Genomic DNA, 23,114 nt, shown 5'->3' on the forward strand with positions numbered 1-23,114 from the left:
AGTCTGGTCTGGGGCTCCCTGGACCTCCTTGAGACTCTGAGGAGGCCCTTGAGATGAAAATTACCGCCGTCATAATTGTAAGATGTCCCCCCTTTTTTACTCTTATTCTCTTATTAGTGTGCGGTGGAATTTCCCAGAGGCTTCAAGGTTTCATGGTGTAACCCTGCAACAGCCTGAATACTGAAACAGCTATGCGAATTCAGCAGTGTTCTGTTAAACCAAACAGTAAAGATAGTTGCCAAAAGAAAAAAAAAAAAGAGCCTTTCTTCTCACTAGATTCTTTTTTGTTTTGTAAAAGATATTTTTCATAAAAAATATTTGTGTTAACATAATGAATTTCTCACTACCTTTTAAATGATTTAATACATATTTTAACATTTCTCAGTTTTAATTTATAAAGCAGTAAATATGGATAGATATAACCTTTAAACAATGTAGGGTTCTCAAATTTTCAGAACGTTAAAGGGTTCTGATGCTGAAACAATTAAGAACCATTAGTTTAGAAAAAGATTGATGGGAAAAAATCTAGGTCTTTCCCTACATCCTTGTTCAGTACGTCTCTTTTTAGAATATCACTCTTTGTTTTTTAGAGATCAAGGGACTTAGAGTTCTATTTCTGTCTCATATTCTTCCCTGGAACTAAGAAGCTTGTCAGTCTTCTAAAAATAACAATTCCTTGTTTTTTCCTTTTTAGATTTGATGGTAGAGTGGTGGCAAAGCTCCCTTTCACCCCCCTTTCCTACATCCAAGGACTGTCTCATCGAAACCTGCTTGGGGATGACACCACGGACTGTTCCTTCATCTTTCTGTATATTCTATGTACCATGTCAATTCGACAGGTGAGTGACCGTATCCACTATTAAATATACGTATCCTTCCTTGCTCTCACACTCTAAGTTTGCTTTTGCTTCTTTAATACTGACAATGTTTCAGAACCCCAGTGGATCCTCTAAAGCTGTTTTATTTTTATTTATTTTTTATTTATTTATTTTTTAACGTTTATTTATTTTTGAGACAGAGAGAGACAGAGCATGAACGGGGGAGGGTCAGAGAGAGGGAGATACAGAATCTGAAACAGGCTCCAGGCTCTGAGCTGTCCGCACAGAGCCTGACGCGGGGCTCAAACTCACGGACCGCGAGATCATGACCTGAGCCGAAGTCGGCCGCTTAACCGACTGAGCCACCCAGGCGTCCCTCTAAAGCTGTTTTAAATGTGTGTCTAGTTACTGATCCTTGGGGATGCGTGGTGGTAGCCATGAAGTGAAACATGGTTTCCATATCCCATGTTTAGAGCTCTTAGGTTCCTTTTTCATTCCAGTCATCTAAAGATACAAAAATAAAGAGCGGGTTTGGTCTTCTCAGTGTCGTCTCTTCCTTATTACATACCACTGCCTTCTGGCACTTCAGGAACACAAACAAATGTAGTAATTTGGTGATTTTTAGAATATTCACAGTTGAGATACTCAAGTCGGTGTTAGAGAATTTACATTTGGTCACCAGGATTGTAAGACATTCATAGTAAAAAAGGGTAAGAGCCAAGAGAGAAGTATGGATAGTTGGGGGAACCCGGACAGAGACAGGACATTTGAATAGTTGGGGAAGATTCAGGCAGAAAGTTTTAGAGAATGAAGTGGCTTTTGAGATAGGACTTTATTTTTTTTTTTTTAATTTTTTTTTCAACGTTTTTTATTTATTTTTGGGACAGAGAGAGACAGAGCATGAACAGGGGAGGGTCAGAGAGAGAGGGAGACACAGAATCGGAAACAGGCTCCAGGCTCCGAGCCGTCAGCCCAGACCCTGATGCGGGGCTCGAACTCACGGACCGCAAGATCGTGACCTGGCTGAAGTCGGACACTTAACCGACTGCGCCACCCAGGCGCCCCGAGATAGGACTTTAAAAAGCAAGAAGAGTCATGATCTCGTGGTTCGTGAGTTTGAGCTCTGCATCAGGCTCTGTGCCGACAGCACGGTCAGTACAGAGCCTGCTTGGGATTCTCTCTCTCCCTCTCTCTCTCTGCCCCTCCCCTGCTCACTCACTTTCTCTCTTTCTCTCTCAAAATAAATAAATATACTTAAAAAAAATTTTTTTTAAAGTGAGAAGAGTCCCTGGCTCAAACATTTTATATTTCAGTTTATATATTCAGTTTATAAATAAATAAAATATTTATTTATTTACTCATTTTGAGAAGGAGAGAGCAAGCAGGGGAGGGGCAGAGAGAGAAGGAGAGAGAGAACCAAGCAGGCTCCACACTGTCAGTGGACAGCCCCATGCCGGGCTCCCTCTTACAACCATGAGATCATGACCTGAGCCAAAAGCAAGAGTCAGATGCTTAACGAGCTGAGCCACCCGGGGTCCCTATGTTCCAGTTTTTGAAATACTACCATTCAGTAGGCATTTCAGTGGGGAGATTGGCGCATGAGAATTCTTCTGAATACTGTCAGTGGCAGCAGATTTTTTGATTGACCTGGCATGTGAGAATAAGTAGGAAATGGAATAATAGTTTGAAGCTTACAAAGGTCTTCATGGTCTTACTGCTTAATGCTTTCCCCACCTCCTCTCTCATCCAACCCTCCAGCCATTCTCACTTGCCTGACAATTTCCGTGTCCCGCTCACCCACATTTGCTTTTTGTGAATGCTCTTCACTCTCTCTGGCTGCCTCCCCCCTCGTCCTTTTGCAGATTAAATGCAACCGGGTCTCAAGTCTTCCTGGCATCATTTCTGACATTTACTACTTTCTGAAGGATAGATTTGAGAAGGCCCTGATGAGGTGAAGGAAAGTCAGAAGCCTATCTGAATTGTCTAGCAAAACATCATCATATTCCGAACTACTACGGTGATGAGAGGGATGGAAGGGAGGGGCAGGTTGGGACCTACATGGAGGGAAAGCAGCAGAACTGAGTGAGGGAGAAAGGAGAAACTCAGGTGAGCCCCAGGTATGGCTTTGGTGACCAAATGTAGACTGGTCTCACGAAGAGGGTGGGAATTGAGGAAAGAAGAGCAGGTTGGTTAGAAGATGAGCGGTTTGAGATGTTTATGGGGCAACTAAGTGGGCATGTCTGGCAAAAGTTGTACACTTGTGTGGCTGCAATGGGGTGTAGGCTACGTGTCTTGAAAATGTCTCTTCAGTGAAGCATTGTTTGGCTTAACCAAAGGTGAAAGCCAAGACAGTGACAACACAGATCTCTTTTGTTGGTTTAGTGGAGGTCCGTTGCGTTCCAGAATATTGTTCTTAAATGTGATTATTTAAATCTGAAACTTTTAAATTGGAGCTGTGTCCAAATAGTAATAAAACACAATGATGTATACATTCCACTTTAAGCAACAAAGAGCAGTTCTGCTTTAATTACATTCAGATGTTCATGCTTTATGTGTGACAACTCAAAATAGTCACTTAAAAAAAAAAGTTTTTGAATGTTTATTTTTGAGAGAGAGAGAGAGAGAGCGCGCAAGCAGGGGAGGAATGGGGGTGGGGGTGGGGTTGGGGAGGACACAGAATCCAAAGCAGGCTCCAGGCTCTGAGCTGTCAGTGCAGAGCCCGACGTGGGGCTCGAACTCACGAGCTGTGAGATCATGACCAGAGCCAAAGTTGGACACCTAACCAACTGAGCCACCCAAGCACCCTGACAACATTTTAGATGGGACATTTGCACTGCTACCTGGCCATTGCTCCCCAGAATCACCGTCTGAAACTGTAGAGTTTTAAAACTGAAATAAATGTTAAGAATGATGGGGCATCCGGGTGGCAGTCAGTCTGACTGCCACTCAGGTCATGATTTCATGGTTCGTGAGGTCAAGCCCCGCGTCGGGCTCTGCGCTGACAGTTCAGAGCCTGGAGCCTGCTTCGGATTCTGTGTCTCCCTCTCTGCCCCTCCCCTGCTCACGCTTGCTCGCTCTCTCTCTCTCTCTCAAAAATAAATAAAACATTAAAAAAAAAGGATGGTTGAGGATGTTCACCTCAAGCTGGTATTTAAACTCCTTTGAGGTATTTCAGAAAGTCTGGTGAGGTGTTTGTTTAGCAGTTAATTTTATCAGGAATGCAGTGCTCATTTACCATGGTGGTCAGCGGTTTTTTTCTGTTAAGGTCTGGATAGTAAATATTTTTGTGTTTAATATACTCTGTCATAACTGCTCAGCTCTGCCATTATAGTAGGAAAACAATCATAGACAGTATGTAAATGAATGAGAGTGGCTGTGTTCCAACAAAACTTTGTTTACAAAAACCGGCAAGGGGCCAGCGACAGTCTGCTAATCCCTGAAGGTTCAGGCAGAGACTTGCAGCTGCTCAACTCTGCCATTAGACTATGAAAGCGCCATAGACAATGTGTAGACGAACATGACTGCGTTCCAGTAAGCCTTTGTTTATAAAAACAGGCGGTGGACCAACACGATATATCTTAACTCCTGAGGACTATAGTGCACAACATGTGCTACAAAGTTAGAATAGTAGATCCTAGACAGGTACAGCTTAATAAAATAATTGTTTATTGAGTACAGAGAAATGGAGGAAAGGGGCAGTGAAACACACACACACACACACACACACACACACACACACACACGCACACAAATAATCCATGTGTTTTGAGCCAGGGAGGATACATACTCATTTTTTTTTTTTACTTGTCCAGTTCTGTGCGCTGATACTAATAAGAGAAAAGTATACAAGAGCTATAGTATTGCATGGCTAACATAACAGTGTTGTATTTGAAAGATTTATTTCTTTTGGTATACGGTTATCTTCCCCAAGACGAATGGTGAGTTCTAACTTGTTGCTGCGTCCTGACTGCTGGTCATCTTGGGCAAATAATTTAATTACCCAGTTTTATACAAGGTATTCTAATATATTCAAAATCTTAGAAAAATCACCCAAATGACCTGCTTTTATAATTTTTACTTCACTGGCTGCAAATGGTTTCTGTACCTGTTCCTCACTGATTATTAGCGTATATACTGGAGGATCGTGAACTTACATCGGGTCTAACACACCTTAGCATTTGAAGTGTTATTATGGAATATATGCCTCTTTTTTCTTTAATTACAATGTTTGTTAGCTTGCTATTTCTATGTTTTGTTTTGTTGTTTTGTTTGCTTTATAGGATCTTAGGTTACCTGATAATAGACTATATACAGATGCCTATGAAATGAGCAGCCATAAAATACGAGGCTTTCGGAAATTCAACTTATAGACGTACTGTCATTTCCCCAGCGAGGCCATTCTTAGGCACGGAAGTAGGCCACTTGATTTCAGATATACCCGTGGCATAAAGTAGTTTTAAGAGAACGTAATGAATTGGGTTTTTTTGCTTGCCTGTTTTGGGATGTGAAGCGGAGTACGTGATGGGCAAACTAATATAGAATGATTCAAGCTTCCATGATGATGGCTTATATTCTGCCTTATAGGGGTTTTTATTTGGTCTATTTGTTATTTTTATCTATTTTCTTCTTTCCTTTCCAACTGTTCCAAGGTAGTAAGCTCTCAATTGTCTGCATATATCTTAAAGTACCTATGTATGCTATATAGTATACATCTTAAAAGTATATGTTAAACAAACAGTAGGTGCTACACCGAAATATAAACTTGTAAATTTGGCAAGTTGGGGTTACACCATTTTTTACTCCCAAGAGCAAGGTAGGAAAATGCGTTTCTGCCAGCCTCACCAGCAGAGATTGCTTTTGAGTTTTTATCAGTCTGAGGGATAAGAATTGCTTCCCCGTAGTTTTAACTTGCATTTTGGATTGAGCATCTCTGTTTGTCTAAGGCCGTTCATATATTCTTTCCTTTCCGTGGTGGCGAGAGACCGTGTATGCCTTTCGCCTATTTCTCTAACAGGTTGTTGGTCTTTTTCTGAATTTTAGCTCTTAACTTTGGGACATTCGCCCTCTCTGTGTGCTCTAAGTTGCACATAACTTTTCCAACTTGTCATTTGTGTTCCAGTTTTACTTATAGTGGTTTTTGCCACACAAAATTTTATTTGCTCGCTGGATTTTAGTTTTTCCTTTTAGATCAGATTTGTCTGTCTTTTGTGGCTTTTGGATTTTGAGTTATGGTTAGAAAGTTCTTCTCCACTCTAAAGTTACCAGGAAATTCATCCTCCTTTTCTGTTGGTACTTTTTTGGTTTCAAGTTTTGCATTTAAATGATGAGCCAGCCCATCTGGAGTTCATAGTTACCTTCTTCTTTCTTTACGCTCTTCTACTTGGCCAGCTATTACGTGATTTTGAAGAAGGAGAACGCAAAAACATGGATTCATTCGAGATCACAGTTTGCCTACTTCTTTTTTTTCCAAGACTAAGAAGCCAGAGAGCCAAAAGAATGCAGTGAGGTGAACGATTGGACTTGAATATAAGCCCCGGCCAGCAGCCTAGTAGTGTTTTCTCTAGAGCTCTCGAAATCCGTCTTTGAAATTGGAAAGTCTGTTCAGTCCCAGTGACAAGTGTGTGAGTGGAGACGCTCCTCCTTCCTTCACACCTTGTTTAGATAAGAGGTCTTCTGAAATGTGCTAGTGTCCTGGGGCCGGCTAAGCAGCGTGATCTGAACCCCTAGAGGAGAAGAATGTGGAGGAGTAGGCCAGACGTCTCTGTCATGCCTGCTGAATGTCAGGGCTCTCGACTTGTCAGGGTGACTGCCTGTGGCAGCAGTGGAGTCTTGCAGGATTCTCAAGCCAGTCCTCTCTGAGGTCCAGACACTACTTTCTGGTTTCCTATGTTCGGTAATTCCAGTGCTGTTAATCTTTCTTATTGATTGTGTTAAAATAGACGTAACACAGAATTCACTATTTAGCTATTTTCAGCTGTGCAGTTCTGTGACATTAAGCACATTTACATTGCTCTACAAGCATCTCCATTACCCCCAATCCCTGGCACCCACCATTCTGCCTTCTCTCTCCCTCTGAATTTGACTACTCGTGTCTGTGGGTTGATCTCGTGTAAGTAGACTCATACGATGGTGGTTCTTTTGTGACTAGCACGTTCTCAAGTTTATCCACACTGGAGCATGGGTCGGCACTTCCTTTTCTAAGGCCAAGTAATATTTCGTTGTATGTGTGAACCACGTTTTGTGTGTCTGCTCACCTGTCAGTTGGGCTGCTCCCACCGTTTTGCTGTTGTAACACTGCTGTGAACATGGTGTGTCGATGTCTGTTTGAGTTTCTCTTTTTACGTCTTTTGGGCTATAATCCCAGAAGTAGAATCGCTGGGTCATAAGGCAATTTGACATTTAACTTTTTGGTGGCATCGCCAGCTGGTGTTCACAGCTACTGTGTCATTTTACCCAGTGCCGGTCATCTTAAGGCTTCAATTCACTACCAACTTGAGACCATTCATTAAAAGATTCAAGTAATTTTTCATGTTTTTGTTTCAGTGAATGAAACCACAATTTCATTCACTCAAGGTCAGTTTTATGCTAAACATGTAAAAACAATGTGTGTTTCATGCAAGTTACCTCCAGTAGCACTTACGCCTTGCTGGTTTTAACAGGGAAGTCTTCTTACAATAGTAAACTAGAGTATAGCATCTAGGAGAATGAGAAACATTTCTGTTATTAGTGTCTTTAAAGTGTCAACAGTTTAATTGCTGAAGTGATTAGATACATTTACCGTGGGTTTTCCTGCATTTATGTTTTTAAAGTCTTTTAGTTGTGAAAGATTATGACTACATTTACATTTGTCAGTTAATAACATCTCTACAGTGTTAACCAGAATCCACTTTACTAAATGTGAGTGATGGTATAATTCAAACAACCAGCTCTGTTCCCTTCATGACAGTGTGCACTCCTTTTTATAATGGAGGTATAATAAATATAAGGCTGAATCACAGGTGTCTATCTCCTTCAGTCATTTCCCCCCCATCCTTAAGAGATTATTATCACATTAGTAACAATTTCTTGGTAGATTCTGTTTGTTCATTTATTCATTCAACAAAATGGAGCATGGATATGTATGAGGCTCCATGCTGGGTGCTTAGTATACACTTTGAAACAAAATTGACGTATAATTATGGTCCTTGCTGTCATGGAACTTCTGTTTCTTTTGAAATTAAAAGGTTAATTTTTCCAACTATAGCTTCACTTAAAAAAAATCATTATCAAATATGGAGGTGTAAAAGTACATTTAAAATTATTTTTTTCTTTTTTATCAATGTTTATCTTTGAGAGAGAGAGAGAGGGAGAGGGAGAGAGTGAGTGAGCGGGGTGGTTGGGGGTGGGGGGGAGACAGAGGATCCGAAGCAGGCTCTGCGCTGACAGCAGAGAACCTGACATGGGGCTCGAACTCACAAACCATGGGATCATGGCCTGAGCTGAAGTCGGCCGCTTGACCAACTGAGCCACCCAGGTGCCCCTAAAATTAATTCCATTATACTAGTCATTCAGAGTAGAAGCAGATTGAACAATGATTGAACTTTGAACCTAAACTAACACAATTTTATGATGTATTGCTAGTTCACATAAATATTTGTGAATCTGGTTTTCATCCGTTACTTATTTTTTCCCATAGTAGGATGTTATTAGTTAATTAAATGATTCACCATTGACTTAAGAGCTTTCAAGGAAAAGTGGAAATAATACTATACTGATCATGTAATAGATTTTAAGACGCATTCCTACTTGAGAAACTTTGAAATGATGGGGAGAGAGGAGGAAGACAACATAAGGTTGAGGAGATACAGGTTTTGGAAGTAAAGCACCAGGTTTTGACTCTTGCTGACACTTAACTAGCCGAGTGTCCTCGGCAAAGTCCTAGAACCTGAGTCTTTCCACAAAGGTGAAATGGGGGCGAGTGTACCATCTCACCATGTTACGATGATCACAAGACAATAATACACAGTGTTAGCGGTTCTTAGGGTGACATTTAAAAAAAAATAAGTACCCCCTCCTTTGGGGTATTTTTTAAAATTAGTATTTGTTTTGCGGCCCAGATAGGACAAAGTTGCTTTTTAAAGATTGAAGCAGGGTGGTATGTCTGTCATTAACTGAAAATAAATCTAATTAATTTTTCTCATTTTATCTTTCCCCCTTTTTAACATCCCTTAACGTTTAGTGATTAGTGCTTAGCTGCCTTGACCTTCACACCGCAGCTGTTTCCTTTGTGTGAGTTTGTAGCAGCGGAAATGGTAGGTCTGCCAGCTCCCATCGGAGGTGTCAAATTGGTCCAGGGTGGTGGTGGAATTCAAGAATAGGAGGAAATTTCCTTAATTGCTTTTTAAATTTTCTTGTTAGTACGAGTCAGTAATAGATTACATAAATAGTGATCTCCTCTATTAAAAAAGTGCTCTAAATCAATAAAAACTCAAGCAGATTTACCTGGTAAACAGCTAAGGGGAAAGTGGTCGATTCTTATGAATTTATGTGACTATAAAACCTATGAATAGAATTCCCTTTCTTTGAAAGCAAAAAGGATTAGTTGTTCTGAGGAAGAATGGAAGAAAGAGTTTTATCTTTTTTCTTTTGTCACCCATATCTTAATATTACTTGATGTGTGTACGACTATTATCTGGAAAAGTATCGGTGAGAATTTGTCATGGTCTCTTTGAACAGCTGTGTGCTCAGGAGAGAGATAAAAATAAGCATATTTTATTTTTTTTTCACCCTTGGCTTTCCTGGGGCAAAGAATTTTGATATGCCTTGTGAATGTATAAAAACAGGTTCTAATTATGTCTTGTCAGTATATCTTAAAGTCATCAAAATGAGAAGACCAGATGCCTGCCATCTCCTGTGCCACATCATTAACATATGTCACTTCAGGACTTAGAGCTCAATTCATTAATGTCAGTATAGCTCATCTACAAGCAGGGTATTTTCATTTTTAGCACTTAACTTAAAATCAGAGAATTGCATGAAGTTTAGAAAATGATAGCTTAGCTAGTACGTGAGAAGAACAGATTATTCAGGCATTATCTTACTCTGATCTCTGCGAATCGTTTCAGTGCAGGAGTTCAAGGCTTTATTTAGAATATCGCCTGTCTTGCCGAAGATTGACTCAAGTCTTTATGCTATACCAGGAATTCTTTGATGCTGAGAATACAGGGTAAAAAGCAGTGGTCTCTACCCTGTGAAACTCGTACTCTTTGTGGAGAGATAGATCCATAAGTAATAGAGTATGATTGACGCCCTTTGTGTGTTCACGTGCAAAATGGTATCGGAGGGAAGACCATGCTATGGAAGCCAAATGGCTAAGGGATGAAAGTAAGAGTTTATACAGAGGGGCCATTTTGTTGTATCTTGAAGGACGAGTAGGGGCTTTCCAGTCTTAACAGAGCGTTCTTGGCATCGGAAGTAGTGTGAGGAACAGCACGGAGGCTCGAACGTGTACAGCGAATACAAGACTGTACAAGTCAATACAAGCGAGTGCAGAATTGTTGGTGGGGTGTAACAGGAGAAGAAGCGGGCCCCTGCTTACTACCTGTACCTCACAGTACAGCATCGAGTGATTACTTTGTTTTTCTGGGGTTTGTCTTTTGTTTTGTTTTGTTTTGTTTTTATCGTGTTTACAGTGCAAGTCTCCTGGCAACAAATTCTCTTAATCTTCGTTTATCTGAAAATACTTTTATCTATATTCTTGAAGGATATTTTCACTGGATATGCAATTCTGGGTTGACTAGGGGTTTTGTTTGTTTTAATCCTTTCAGCTTTTTAAAATGCCCTTCCCCTGTCTTCTGGCCTCCATTGTTTCTGATGAAAAGTCCTTCCTATCTTTTTTTCCCTGTAGATAATGTGTCATTTTTCTCTGGCTGCTTTTAGATTTTTTTTTTTTTTATGTTTGGTTTTTCAGCAGTTTGATTGGATGTGCCTACGGTATTAATTCTTTTTTTCTTGATCAAGCTACAGTTGTTTTTCCTGCCCATTCCTTCCCTCTTCTTCTGTGATTCCAGTGTCTTATATGTTTGTCTGTTTTTTCAGTATTGTCTAAGAGGACACTGAGGCTCTGTTCAATTTTTAAAAATCTTTTCCTCTCTGTTCTTTAAGCAGGATAATTTCTCTTCATTTGTCTTCAAGTTTACTGATCCTCTGTCATCCCTAATCTGAATTAACCTTAAATCCATACAATGATTTTTAATTTTTTTTTTTTTAATTTTTAAATTTATTTTGATAGCATGAGCGGGGAAGGGGTAGACAGAGAGGGTGAGAGGGCGAATCCCAAGCAGGCTGTGCACTGCCAGCACAGAGCCCGATGCAGGGCTCGAACCCACAAAACTGTGAGACCATAACCTGAGCCGAAACCGAGAGTCGGATGCTTAACTGACTAAGCCACCCCAGGTGCCCCCCCATACAATGGTTTTTAAATTTTGATACAATGTTTTTTTAGTTCCACAATATCCATTTGGTTCTTTTTTTGTGATCCTTTTTCCCTGCTGAGATTTCCTATTTGTTCATTTATTATTATGAGCATATTTTATGCTTGTAGGCATAGTTATTTAGTTACTTTAAAATAAAAACCTTATCTACTAATTTCAACATTTGGATAATCTGAAGGTTGGACTCTGTCGCCTGCTCTCTCAAGTATGGGCTAAGTTTCTCGTTTGTTGGTATATTTAATTATTTTGGATTGTATCTTAGACATTGTTCTGATAGATTGTATAGACTCTGGATTCTATGATTCTTTGAAAGAGTGGTGAGTCTTTTAGTTAAGCAGGCAATTAACTTGGCATTCACACTCTGAACTCTCCTCTGTGGTCGGCTGTACCTGAGATCTCTGCTATGTTAGTCTCATCTGGGCTGCTTGAAGGCTGTCTAGTGCACGCATAGTTTAAGAGATGTGGGCAGAGTTTCAGTGTAGTTTTGAACTCCTCTGTTAGCTGTTTTCCAGGATCCTCTCACTATTATCATTAGCTGCTATGGTTGCACTAATCCCTGTCTTTTGGTTTTTCAAATGAGTAAGGCTTCAGTTTAATTCTGAGTCTTAGATACCCCACCCAGTGCCAGCTGCATCCTCCTACCCATTATAAGATTAAAAATACGTACATACATACATCCGTTTATACATCTGTAACATACAAACATACATCTTGTCTTCCAGCACTAAACTAAAATTCAGAGCATTCTTCTTGACTGCTCCTCAAATAAAGGGCTAAACAAGAGATCTAGGAAAGTGTTCATTGGAAGGATGGTTATAAGAGAGAGAGAGATTAGGATTGTCACTTGATTGTCTGACGTACCTCCACCCCTTCAAAAAAAAAAAAAAGACCTTTATCACCAGCAAGGCCTTTAGACAACTTAGGACAGAAAATATTCATTCAGTATTACAAAGGAAGTGACATCACTATAGTGCAGATTTGATGTGCTCATGTTTCTTTCAGAATTTCGATTTCCACTTTGTAAGAAATGTGTGCAAATCTGCATTATAATTTGTTACAACACAGTCACGTTCTAGAATGCTAGAGCGACAGGGGACTTGGGCTCCTTGAAGGTGCTTGGTGAAGAAGCTTGAAAGGTCCAGCAGGAGGCTTCAGGTCCCTTCAGTATTTTATCTGTTTTCTGTAGTGGGTTTCTTTCATGAGATTTTGTTTAAAGAAAGGATTAAAGGGTTGAAAATGATTGATCTGGCCATCCCGCTCCTTTCAAGGGGGGAGGGCAGCTGAGATTTGGAAAGGTGAGAAGACACTGCCTGTTGTTTCTTTGCCTGGGTTGCCAGTACTGGAACTCAGGTCTTCTGACTGCTGACCCAACAGTGTATTTCAGGTACCCCAGTGTACTGTCATTTTCTTCAGTAAATATTTCATCTTTACATCCTTTCTCCCAAACAGCTTATTGAAGCATATTTATTTATTTTAAGAGACAACAGGGAGGGGTGGAGAGAGAGAATCCCAAGCAGGCTCTACAATGACAGTATGGAGTCTGATTGGGGGCTTGAACTCATAAACCCATGAGATTGTGACCCGAGCTGAAATCAAGAGTCAGATGCTTAACTTAACCACTTAACCGACTAAGCCACCTTAACCACTGAGCCACCCAGGTGCCCCCCAAACAGTTTACTTAGATGTAATGTGAAAACTGTGGGGCTGCTGGGTTGGGCCATTTGACGTGATTGGATTTTCACACCGCTTTGTGGATATAGTAAAGAATATGTTATGGGAACTTGATGAGAAATTATCATCAATTGGAAGTGAAGGCTGTTTGCTTGATGCCAGAGAAACTAACAAAGAATAAACTAAGGATTGCCATGGCTGAGTTATTTTAGCTAAATGACTAAGAAATAACATTTAGCTGAATGTCTTTATGGCTAGTGACCTGGGTCTTCCCAAAATATCCAGTTAGCAACCAACAACTTCCTTTTCTTGATCACCGGCTCTTATCCTTTACAAAGAGGAAGGAACGCAAATCCTGTAATGGTATTTTTCTGGGTTTCCTGCCAATAAAAGGCATGATTATGGGAAAACGTTTTTCCTTTGTTTTTCCCTTCTGAGATACACTCCTCAGTTGTTACCCTATTTATGACACAGGACTGGACAGAAATTCAAAATCGTTTTATATTTTTCTATAAGCTTACCAAATTGTATTATATTTTGCATGTGTGTTGTGTTCTTCCATATCATCTTCATAATATATTAAAACTTTTGTCTTTTAGCAAAGTATTTCTAAACTAATCTTACGAATTCAGAAGGCCCGAAAAATAGGCGAATTAAGAGATGTAGGAAAGGGGCACCCAGCTGCTCAGTCAGTAGAGCGTCCGACTCTTGATCTTGGGGTCGTGAGTTCAAGCCCCACTTAAAAAAAAAAAAGAAAGAAAGAAAGGGAAAAAAAGGAGATTAGAGGAAAGCAGTCAGGTCGAGTCAGGATGAGGTTGTTGAAAGATATAAAGGAGATAATATAGGGAAAACTATCTGCTGCACAGGGTCGCACTCAGTAAGCATTTGCTGAGTCACGGCCTGGCAGTCAAGTTATTCTTCATCTGCATGTGAGGATAATAAGCCCACCTCACTGCCTGGTTGGGGGATTGAATGAGAACAATGCCTGGCACTGTGAGACAGAGCTGCAGAAACACTTGTCTTTATTTTAGGTTATCCTGTTTAGCAATGTTTCAAAAAGTTGGGAGGCAAGCAATGAGAAAGGGGTATAAACTATTGTTATGTGTCCATATATTTTTATAGTCTTTACATGCATTTTTTATAGACTATTTTTTAGAGCAGTTTTAGGTTCACAGCAAAACTGAATGGAAGGTGCAGGGACTTCCCATATAGTCCCTGTCCCCACATATGTTCAGTCTCCCCCACTGTCACCCCCTAGCACCAGACTGGTACATTCGTTTCCAGTCAGTGAACCTACAGCAACACTTCATTATCACCCAAAGTCCGTGATTTACATCGGGGCTCACTCTTGGTGTATACATTCTATGGGTTTGAATTTATGTACTTTAAAAAAAATTTTTTTTAATGTTTATTCTGAGAGAGAGAGAGAGCATGAGCAGGGAAAGGGCAGAGACACAGAATTCGAAGCAGGCTCCAGGCTCTGAGCTGTCAGCACAAAACCCAATGCGGGGCTCGAACTCACGAACTGTGATTCACGCCTAACCGACTGAGCCACCCAGGCCCTCCAAATGTGTGTGTGTGTGTGTGTGTGTGTGTGTGTGTGTGTGTTTAACTTTATTTGTTTATTTTGATAGAGAGCAGGGGAAGGCAGATAGGGAGAGAGAACCCCAAGCAGGCTCTGCGAGCCCCACATGGGGGCTTGATCTCATGAGCAGTGAGATCATGACCTGAGCTGAAATCAACAGTCAGATGCTTAACCAACTGAGCCACCCAGGCGCCCCCTATTTGTAAACTTTAAAGTGCATAAGAGTGTTGAATGTTATTACTATGGTGGAGAGAATGGTTACCTCTACTCTTTTTCTTAGGTCATTTGTCGTAAGACCATCACTTAGTTCCTACATGTGTTTTCAAGGAAAAGACTTCATGGATCAGGAGAACAGAGTAATTTTTATCTAAGAAAAACCATGATAAGACCTGGGCTCATTTGTGAGACTATAGGAATTTGAACAGGTTATTTAGAAGTTCACTGAAGGAGGGGTGCCTGGGTGGCTCAGTGGGTTAAGCTTCTGACTTCAACCCAGGTCATGATCTCGTGGTTCATGGGTTCGAGCCCCACATTGGGCTCTGTGCTGACAGCTCAGAGCCTAGAGCCTGCTTCGGGTTCTGTATCCCCCTCTCTCTCTACCCCTCCCTTGATCATGCTCTCTCTTTCTCTCTCAAAAATAAATAAACATCAAAATTTTTTAGAAAATTTTCACTAAAGGATAAGATTGCATTCAGTAAATACAGAGCATTTACATTAAAATACAAATACTTGAGTAATGTAACATTGATAAACCTAATTTAGTGTTCCCAAAGGAAGCCTGTGACAAGAGCCACAAGGAGAACAAAGTATAGAGCTTCCATGAACTTAAGCCTTGGCTACTAAAGTGCCTCCGTTCTAACATTCTTGTTGCTGTTTGAGCTCTTCCCCATCTAGAGCAGTGGACTTATGTCCAATAGTCATTTATATGTTTTTATTTCATAAATGAGACTGTCAACAGTCTACGCTTCAAAATATTTCCTATTTTCCTGTCAGTTGTCTTCTGTAAATTATAGTCAACCTGTAATTTAAAAGGCATCGGGCACGCCTGGGTGGCTCCGTCGATTAAGCGTCCAACTCTTGATTTTGGCTCAGGTCATGATCTCACGGTTCATGGGTATCCTCATGGTGCTTATGGACAGTAGGTCCTCGATAACTATTGAGTGAATGGATATACACACGCTAACCTGCCTTCCCGTGGGGTGGAGCTTGTTCTGAAGATGGGAACTGTTAGTATAGGATGTACTGGATGTACTGTGTAAGAGAATCCATCCGATTAAGAATCAAGACACATGAGTTTTAATTCTAACTCTGCTCTTCATTTACCTTCGTAACTTTGGACAAACAATCATACCTTTTTAAGTTTTCATTGGAGTTCCTCAAATACAAAAGGAGACCAAGCAAGAAAACGTAGATGATCTTTAAGGTTTTTCTGTCTTAGAAATGCTGTATGAAATCTTAACACCTGACCTTTACTGAAGCTCTCCACACTCATAAACCCTCTCACTTCCCTCTTTGAAGCATAGCATGCAATCCCCGCATCACACTCCCCCCTCATGGTTGCTCTCTAGTACGCCCACGCCTGTCTGCTTCTACCAGGTGAGTCATTGCTTTTTCAAGAGCCTGTATTTATCCCAAAACAGTTTATGCTGGTTTTACTTGTCGCTATATTCATGTAATTTAATTTAATGTTATAGTACCTTATAAAATGTGAGTATAAAAATAGTTATTTTTATGAGAACTAGTTTAATGAAGGTGAATTAAAAAAACTGTTGAATTTGGGGCGCCTGGGTGGCTCAGTTGGTTAGACGACCGACTTCGGCTCAGGTCATGATCTCACGGTTCGTGGGTTCGAGCCCCGCGCCGGGCTCTGTGCTGACAGCTCAGAGCCTGGAGCCTGCTTCAGATTTTGTGTCTCCCCCACTCTGCCCCTCCCCTGCTCATGCTTGTGTCTCTCTGTCTCTCAACAATAAATAAACATTAAAAAATTTTTTTTAAAAAGCCGTTGAATTAGATGCAATGGGACACGTGGACAAGATGAAGGGAGGTGCTGGAAATCTAGGAGGACTCTGGACTCAGATTGCTTTGCAGGAACCTAAGTGCCCTTATCACTTTAATAAAACTGAAATTTAACATCTTGGTTTCAGCTTTAGACGGTGCAGTAATGACTAACTCCAGCTGATGATTCGTATTCAAAGAAAAGGCCTTGCTACAAGAAACAGCTAATGAATATGTTTTATATGGTTCATGTTGAAAGAAAGATTACCTCTTTTAATGATTCTTCACTTGAAAAAATCCACTCTTTGGCTGTAGACCAGGTCCCATTAGGTGGCAGTACTTTAATTGTTGTATGAACTCCCATCATGTCGTAGGCCTTTTTAAAAATAACACAGTAATAATTGTCCTATTTTAGGTCATAATGGTACTTTTAATTTATGTGGCCTCTCTTCATATGTGATCCATGTAATATACTCTTCTCTACATCTCATATTCAAACCGAGTTTTAATTCTGTTTTCTTCACAGAACATCCAGAAGATTCTTGGCCTTGCCCCTTCACGAGCTGCCACCAAGCAGGCAGGTGGATTTCTGGGTCCTCCGCCTCCTTCTGGGAAGTTCTCTTGAAATCAGGAAGAGCCCTATAATTCCTGTCATTCTTTTTAAACATTCAAATTAGACTGCAACTATTTTGTAGCAAGAGCCATCGACAGACGTAGCACTTGGGCCACTTTCTAATTCTGAGTTATTTCTAGACTTTTTGGATATGATTCTAAAGAGAATGGCACCCACCAAACATGATAGTACTTTCAGTCACAGATAAATTAAAAAAAAAAAAAAAAAAAGTTTGTTGATTAGATAAGTTCAGGTGATGTCTACGTAATAAGAAACAAATAGCATCTTTCTTTTTGGCTTACACCAATGCTTTCTGTGGAACCGACTCTCAAGTCTGTGCTGTGTGCCGTATACCGTGGAAGTTGGCTCCCCGGAGCATTTAGCGATCTGGAAGGAGAAGTTAGTTTGTATTACTCTTCAGTGGAACTATTTGTTGTGCATTTTTTCCCAAGCCAAATATATGACCTAAGATCAATAAAGAGGCCAAAATGTTAGCTATTTCATCTACAAGGAGAGATCTGTTTTGTACCATATTCCTGGAGTCATGTTTTTAATAATCTGAACGTAAACATTAGCCAGGAAGGGCTAAACTAAAACTTTTCAAATGTACTACGTTATCATATTTGCCTAAAAAGCTCAAAACACACAACTGTCCTATCGCGGAAAGCGTGAGAAGGAAAGAAGTAGCTCATGAGAGTATAAAAATGAGGGTCCTCGGCAGTTCCCTTGATACCCTTGTGCGGCCTTCTGGGTCCTTGGGAAGGCACTCCTCGTCCTCCCCTGGAGGCAGGGTTAGGGTTACATGTAAGCGATCTTACATTGCTTCCTTTTGGTCACAACAGCCTTTAGTTCCTGCCATGCTCCTTCGTAAAGGAGGAGAGGGCGCTTGGACCATGGTCATCCCCTGCGCGGTCCGTGGAATCGGAAATCTTGTGTGGAGGGAGAAGTCTGGTCACTTATCGGTAGTCTCCTTAGATGCACATGCTCAGCCAATGAGAAAAGATGGGTTATTTGCAAAGTAACGGCTGTTAAACCGATAGCAAACTTCGCAATGGCATAAAACCCAGAAGACAGTGGGGCAATATCTTCAAAGCTGAGGAGAATACTTATCAGCCCAGAGTCTTATGTGCAACTAACCCAACAGTTGGAAGCAAAACCGGGAGGCAGTATTGTCAGAGCTACAGAGTCCAAGATAATTGAATTATTAAAGGATATATTTTGGGGGCATCTGGCTGGCTCAGTCAGCGGAGCATATGACCTTTGGTCTTGCGGTCGTGAGTTCGAGCCCCACGTTGTGCGTAGAACTTGCTTATTTAACAATATATAGATATGGATACATTTCCAGGACAAAAAAGAACACCAAGAGGAAGGTGTGGGATATAAGATACAACGATCAACACAGAAATTGATCAAATATGTGGATAAACTTCAGTGTTTTATGGATTATCTAATTAAGAATTATTTCAAGACGATCCCATAAGGTAATCACTGTTCCTACCCTCATTTTTTAAAACATTTCTTTGAGAGAGGGGGAAGGGCAGAGAGAGCGAGGGAAAAGAGAATCCCAAGCAGGCTCCATGCTGTCAGTACAGAGCCCAACGCGGGACCGGATCCCACAAACCGCGAGATCACGACCTGAGCCCAAATCAGGAATGGGATGCTCAACTGACCGAGCCACCCAGGTGCCCCCTTATCCTCATTTAACAGATGGAGAAACTGAGGCAGGAGAGGTTAAGTCACTTGCTCAACATTACTTAGCTAGTGAGTGGCAGAGTTGGGATTTGAACCGAGGCCGTCTGAAGTTAAGCCGGGCTCTCCGGTGCCTCCCCACAGGTTATGCTGATTCTCTCCCCTCAACTCTTCTCTCTTCCGCTAGAGATTATGGGCGCCGAAGTTGGGGATTTTTTTGTCATTCTTGCTCTTGTTTCCTTGACGCGGGAAACAGAAAAAACTCAAGCAGATGACATGGAACAGAAATCTTTATTTCTAGGTTGCTTTTCTCAGAAGGACTGACTGATAAGGATAATGGTGATGATTTCTTAATGGCCAGAATGCCATGGACTATTCTGGGCAAAATGATAATTAAAAGAACGATCATGAAGATGATAATGATGATGATAACAATGATGACAAAAATGACTGGCTCTCTAGAAGAAAGCATAAGAGGAGAAGGAGCCACACAGAAAATTCTGTCAATGACTTTGTAAAGTGAGACTTTGTAGTCCGTCCTACCACCCACCTCCTTAGGTTTTGATAATAGGGCTTTCTAATCAAAAAGTGTATTTCAGGAGCGCCTGGGTGGCTCAGTCGGTTAAGCAACTGACTTCGGCTCAGGCCATGATCTCACGGTTCGTGGGTTCGAGCCCCGTGTCGGGTTCTGTGCTGACAGCTCGGAACCCGGAGCCTGCTTCGGATTCTGTGTCTCCCTCTCTCTGCCCCTCCCCCACTTGTGCTCTGTCTCTCTCTCTCAAAAATAAATAAAATTTAAGAAAAACATTTTAAATAAAAAAGTGTATTTCAGTGAAAGAGGGTGAATAAGAAGGGTCAAAAGGAAGAAGGAGAGTAACTTCTCTTCACCCTGTTTCTAAAAGAGCTCAGTAGTTGTATTACAAATGAAATAAAGCTACCACGTCACAGGAGTGTAAATTCGAGGATATATTAAGGGCTATGCAACCTTACAGTGTTTTTCTTTTAATTACTTGCCCTGAAAACTTTCAAAACTACTCATCTGGATGACTAGATCCAGGCCATCACTGAATATTGGAGATGACATTTCAAGCCAGAGAAGCCTCTGAACAACTCTCAAAATGTATGATTTGGCTACTTCGCCTGTGTAGAGGATAGTTGTCCCTATTCTAGTTTAGGGAAAAACTGAGCGTTCTGATGCCTGCATTTGCCTACTCAGGTTGCACTCCTAAAAGGCTGCTCAAGCAGTAAACTTTGAAAAACTGCAGGTAAATCTGAATTTGTTAACAGATAGCATTCCAAAATCTTAAGTCACTTTGGAAGCCGGAAAGCAAATGTGTATAGGTACTCCTATGCCCTTGACCAGACTGCGGTCCTCTTCTGCAGAAGTCATCCTCTGCAGTGTCAGGGACGTACGATGGCATCATTGGGTTGATGAGCACCCAGAATTCCCTTACCAATCATTTTGCCACATTGTAGGATGTAGCGGGGCTTTTTTTAAGTACACTTGTACTTAATTATTTTGTGTATTTCAGTACTGCTCTTCCGTACAAGTAAAGGTGCCGTTACTTTCTTTTTTTGGATTAATTCCGCTTAAGTTATAGTCTTTTAATTTACTTTTTCCTTTGAGTTTTTAAACTTTTTAGAATGGAAAAAATCTTAAAAGTCTTAAAAAGTAAAGAACTCTGAGATACCCATTACTCAACTTCAACAATTAACTCGTGGCCAATCTTATGTCTACCCCTGCCTGCCTCCTGTGGTATTTTGAAGCAAATCCTAGGCATCCTGTCTTTTATCCATAAATATTTCAGGACTTTTAAGCATGTATGCATACACACACACACACACACACACACACACACACACACGTATAAAATCTCAGTATCATTTTACATAGCTAAAAATTCATAATTCCTTGATATCATAAGTTGTCTATAGATGGCAAAACTGTTCAGTCTTTTCGGAATCAAGAGCCAAATAAGACAACCGTATTGCAATTGGTTGATAAACAATGGAAATTTCTTCCAGTCTGTTGCAGCAGTTTTCCAACTAGAGTGCATCAGAACCGCCTTCAAGGTTTATTAAAACAGACTGCTGGGCTCCACCCCAGAGCTTCTGACTCTAAGTCCAAGGTGGAGCTTGAGAATTTGCACTTCAAACAAGTGCCAAGGTGATGCTGATGCCGTAGGGTTTGGAGTCTACTCATGTTGTAGTTCCCTACTGTTTCCGCCCCCCCCCCCTCCTTGCAGTTTATTTGTTGAAGAAACTAAGCTGTTTACCCTGTAAAGTCCCTCAGTTTGGATTTTGCTGATTGCATGCCTGTTTTACATACTGCTTGTTGTCGCTTTTTGTGATGTTAGCTTTCGATGCATTAATTGATTAATTAGGGATTGACAATGGTGATGTTTTAATTTCTAGTATCGCTTCATTTTATTATTAAATACCTCTATAGATAGAAACTTCCCCTCCATCTATGGGTTAGTTACATACAGAGTAGTAAACTTTTTTAGGAAAGGCAGAATAAAAGTTGATTGATTTTCAAAATAATGAGTTCACTGGTATCCTATGGTGAACAATTTCTGTGTGTGTGTGCGTGTGCGCGTGCGTGTGTGTGTGTGTGCTTAGCAGTTCATTGACTTAAACATACTTGATTGACTTTAATCCCCTGTAATTATTTTTCTTGTGAATGCCGAGATCGTACCATTTCTAGCCAACGAAGAGGCTTTCTAAGTTGACTCCTGGGTCCATTTAGCATGACTCTGGTTGTCATTGGTGGGTTCCTTGCTAAGTGATATGACGAGATGTTTCGGAGCCATTTTGCATTTCCTACCTGACTTGACTGCAACGCTTTCGCCAAAGAGGCTTGGTTCTTTTTACTGGGAAATGGTATTTGGAGACTGTAATCAGAGCACTAAGGTTGTGCACTGAAACTGGGTTGCTCGGTTTCTAGGCTTTTTTGGTTTTTTTAATTTTTTAAATATTTATTTTTGAGAGAGACACACAGAGTGTGTGCAGGGGAAGAGCAGAGAGAGAGGGAGACACAGAATCCGAAGCAGGCTCCAGGCTCTGAGCTGTCAGCACAGAGCCCAACCCGGGGCTCAAACCCATGAACTGCGAGATCACGACCTGAGCCGAAGTCGGATGCCCAACCGACTGAGCCACCCAGGTGCCCCGGTTTCTAGGCCTTTTTTTGTGGACTAAGATGGGTAATATGTTTTGTTGTTGTCATTTTAAGATCAAATACATCATGAATTTATACCGATGCCCTCCCCCCTACTTAAATTTAGGGCTTCATAGTTTTTACCTAATTTCTTTAATCTGTGTCTCTTATCCACATCCTAAGAATTCCAGTTTTGAGTACCAGAAATGATAGACTATCACGTCATTCATTGGCATAATCCTATAATATCTGCCAAAAGTCTCAGAATATCAGTACTAATATCACTTCTATCAATATGATTACTGGAAATAGTTTAAGCTTTTTTTTTTTTTTTTGGAAGGGTGGAATTCTTTCTTTTTTTCCTTTTCAAATTTTTATTTAAATTCTAGTTGGTTAACATACAGTGTAACATTGTTTTCGGGGGTAGAACTTAATGATTCATCACTTACATACAACACCCAGTGCTCATCACAAGTGCCCTCCTTAATGCCCCCCCACCCTCACTCGTCTGTCCCATCCCCCACCCACCTCCCTCCATCAACCCTCAGTTTATTCTCTATTGTAAAGAGTCTCTTACGGTTTATTTCGCAAGGGTGGAATTCTTTAAGATACATACCACTCTGGGTTCATAGACCACTGAGATTTCAAATTACGTGCAATAGTCTATGCCACCAACTGGATATACATTTGTATTCATTTATTTGCTTTTCAACTTTTAGGGCATGCTCTTTCATTTTACCTTATAATTATAAAAATGACATCTAATGTTTTAGTAGGTTTCTAGCCTCGCCCAAAAAAGCATATTTAACCTCCGTAGAGAGGGGGCACCTAACTACCCATCACCATTCTTCTTTTATGGCTGCAACCCCACTCATAAGCCACCACATCCATGGCAAGTGGGTAGGTAGAGAATATTGCCAGAAACAATTGTATTGAAGCCAGTGGTGGGGATGGCAGAAACAGCAGCAGCACTGCTCCCTTATCTTTGCCCGCACTTGCTGGATAAAGCGAGGAGGTGTTTTGGGAAGAGAACACCATGTGCTGACGTGGCCAGCACTGACTCCTGCAGGTTCCTATCTCTGGCCCCCGGCCCCCCCTCCCAGGGAGTCTCCCT

At 40.9% G+C, this 23,114-nt stretch overlaps 1 protein-coding gene across 1 annotated transcript in view; it reads left to right on the top strand.

Moving 5' to 3' along the window:
* TMCO1 (transmembrane and coiled-coil domains 1) overlaps positions 1 to 17,652 on the top strand; it is a 38,902-nt gene extending 21,250 nt beyond the window's left edge. Inside the window, exons 6-7 of the mRNA XM_049635250.1 lie at positions 695 to 839; positions 17,068 to 17,652. Of these exons, the coding sequence (XP_049491207.1) occupies positions 695 to 839; positions 17,068 to 17,166 (244 nt within the window). The 3' untranslated portion in view covers positions 17,167 to 17,652. The remainder of the gene's footprint in view (positions 1 to 694; positions 840 to 17,067) is intronic.
* Positions 17,653 to 23,114: the final 5,462 nt, after the last annotated feature.

This window comes from Panthera uncia, chromosome F1 (assembly GCF_023721935.1).
Source record: "Panthera uncia isolate 11264 chromosome F1, Puncia_PCG_1.0, whole genome shotgun sequence".
Lineage (NCBI taxonomy): Eukaryota > Metazoa > Chordata > Mammalia > Carnivora > Felidae > Panthera > Panthera uncia.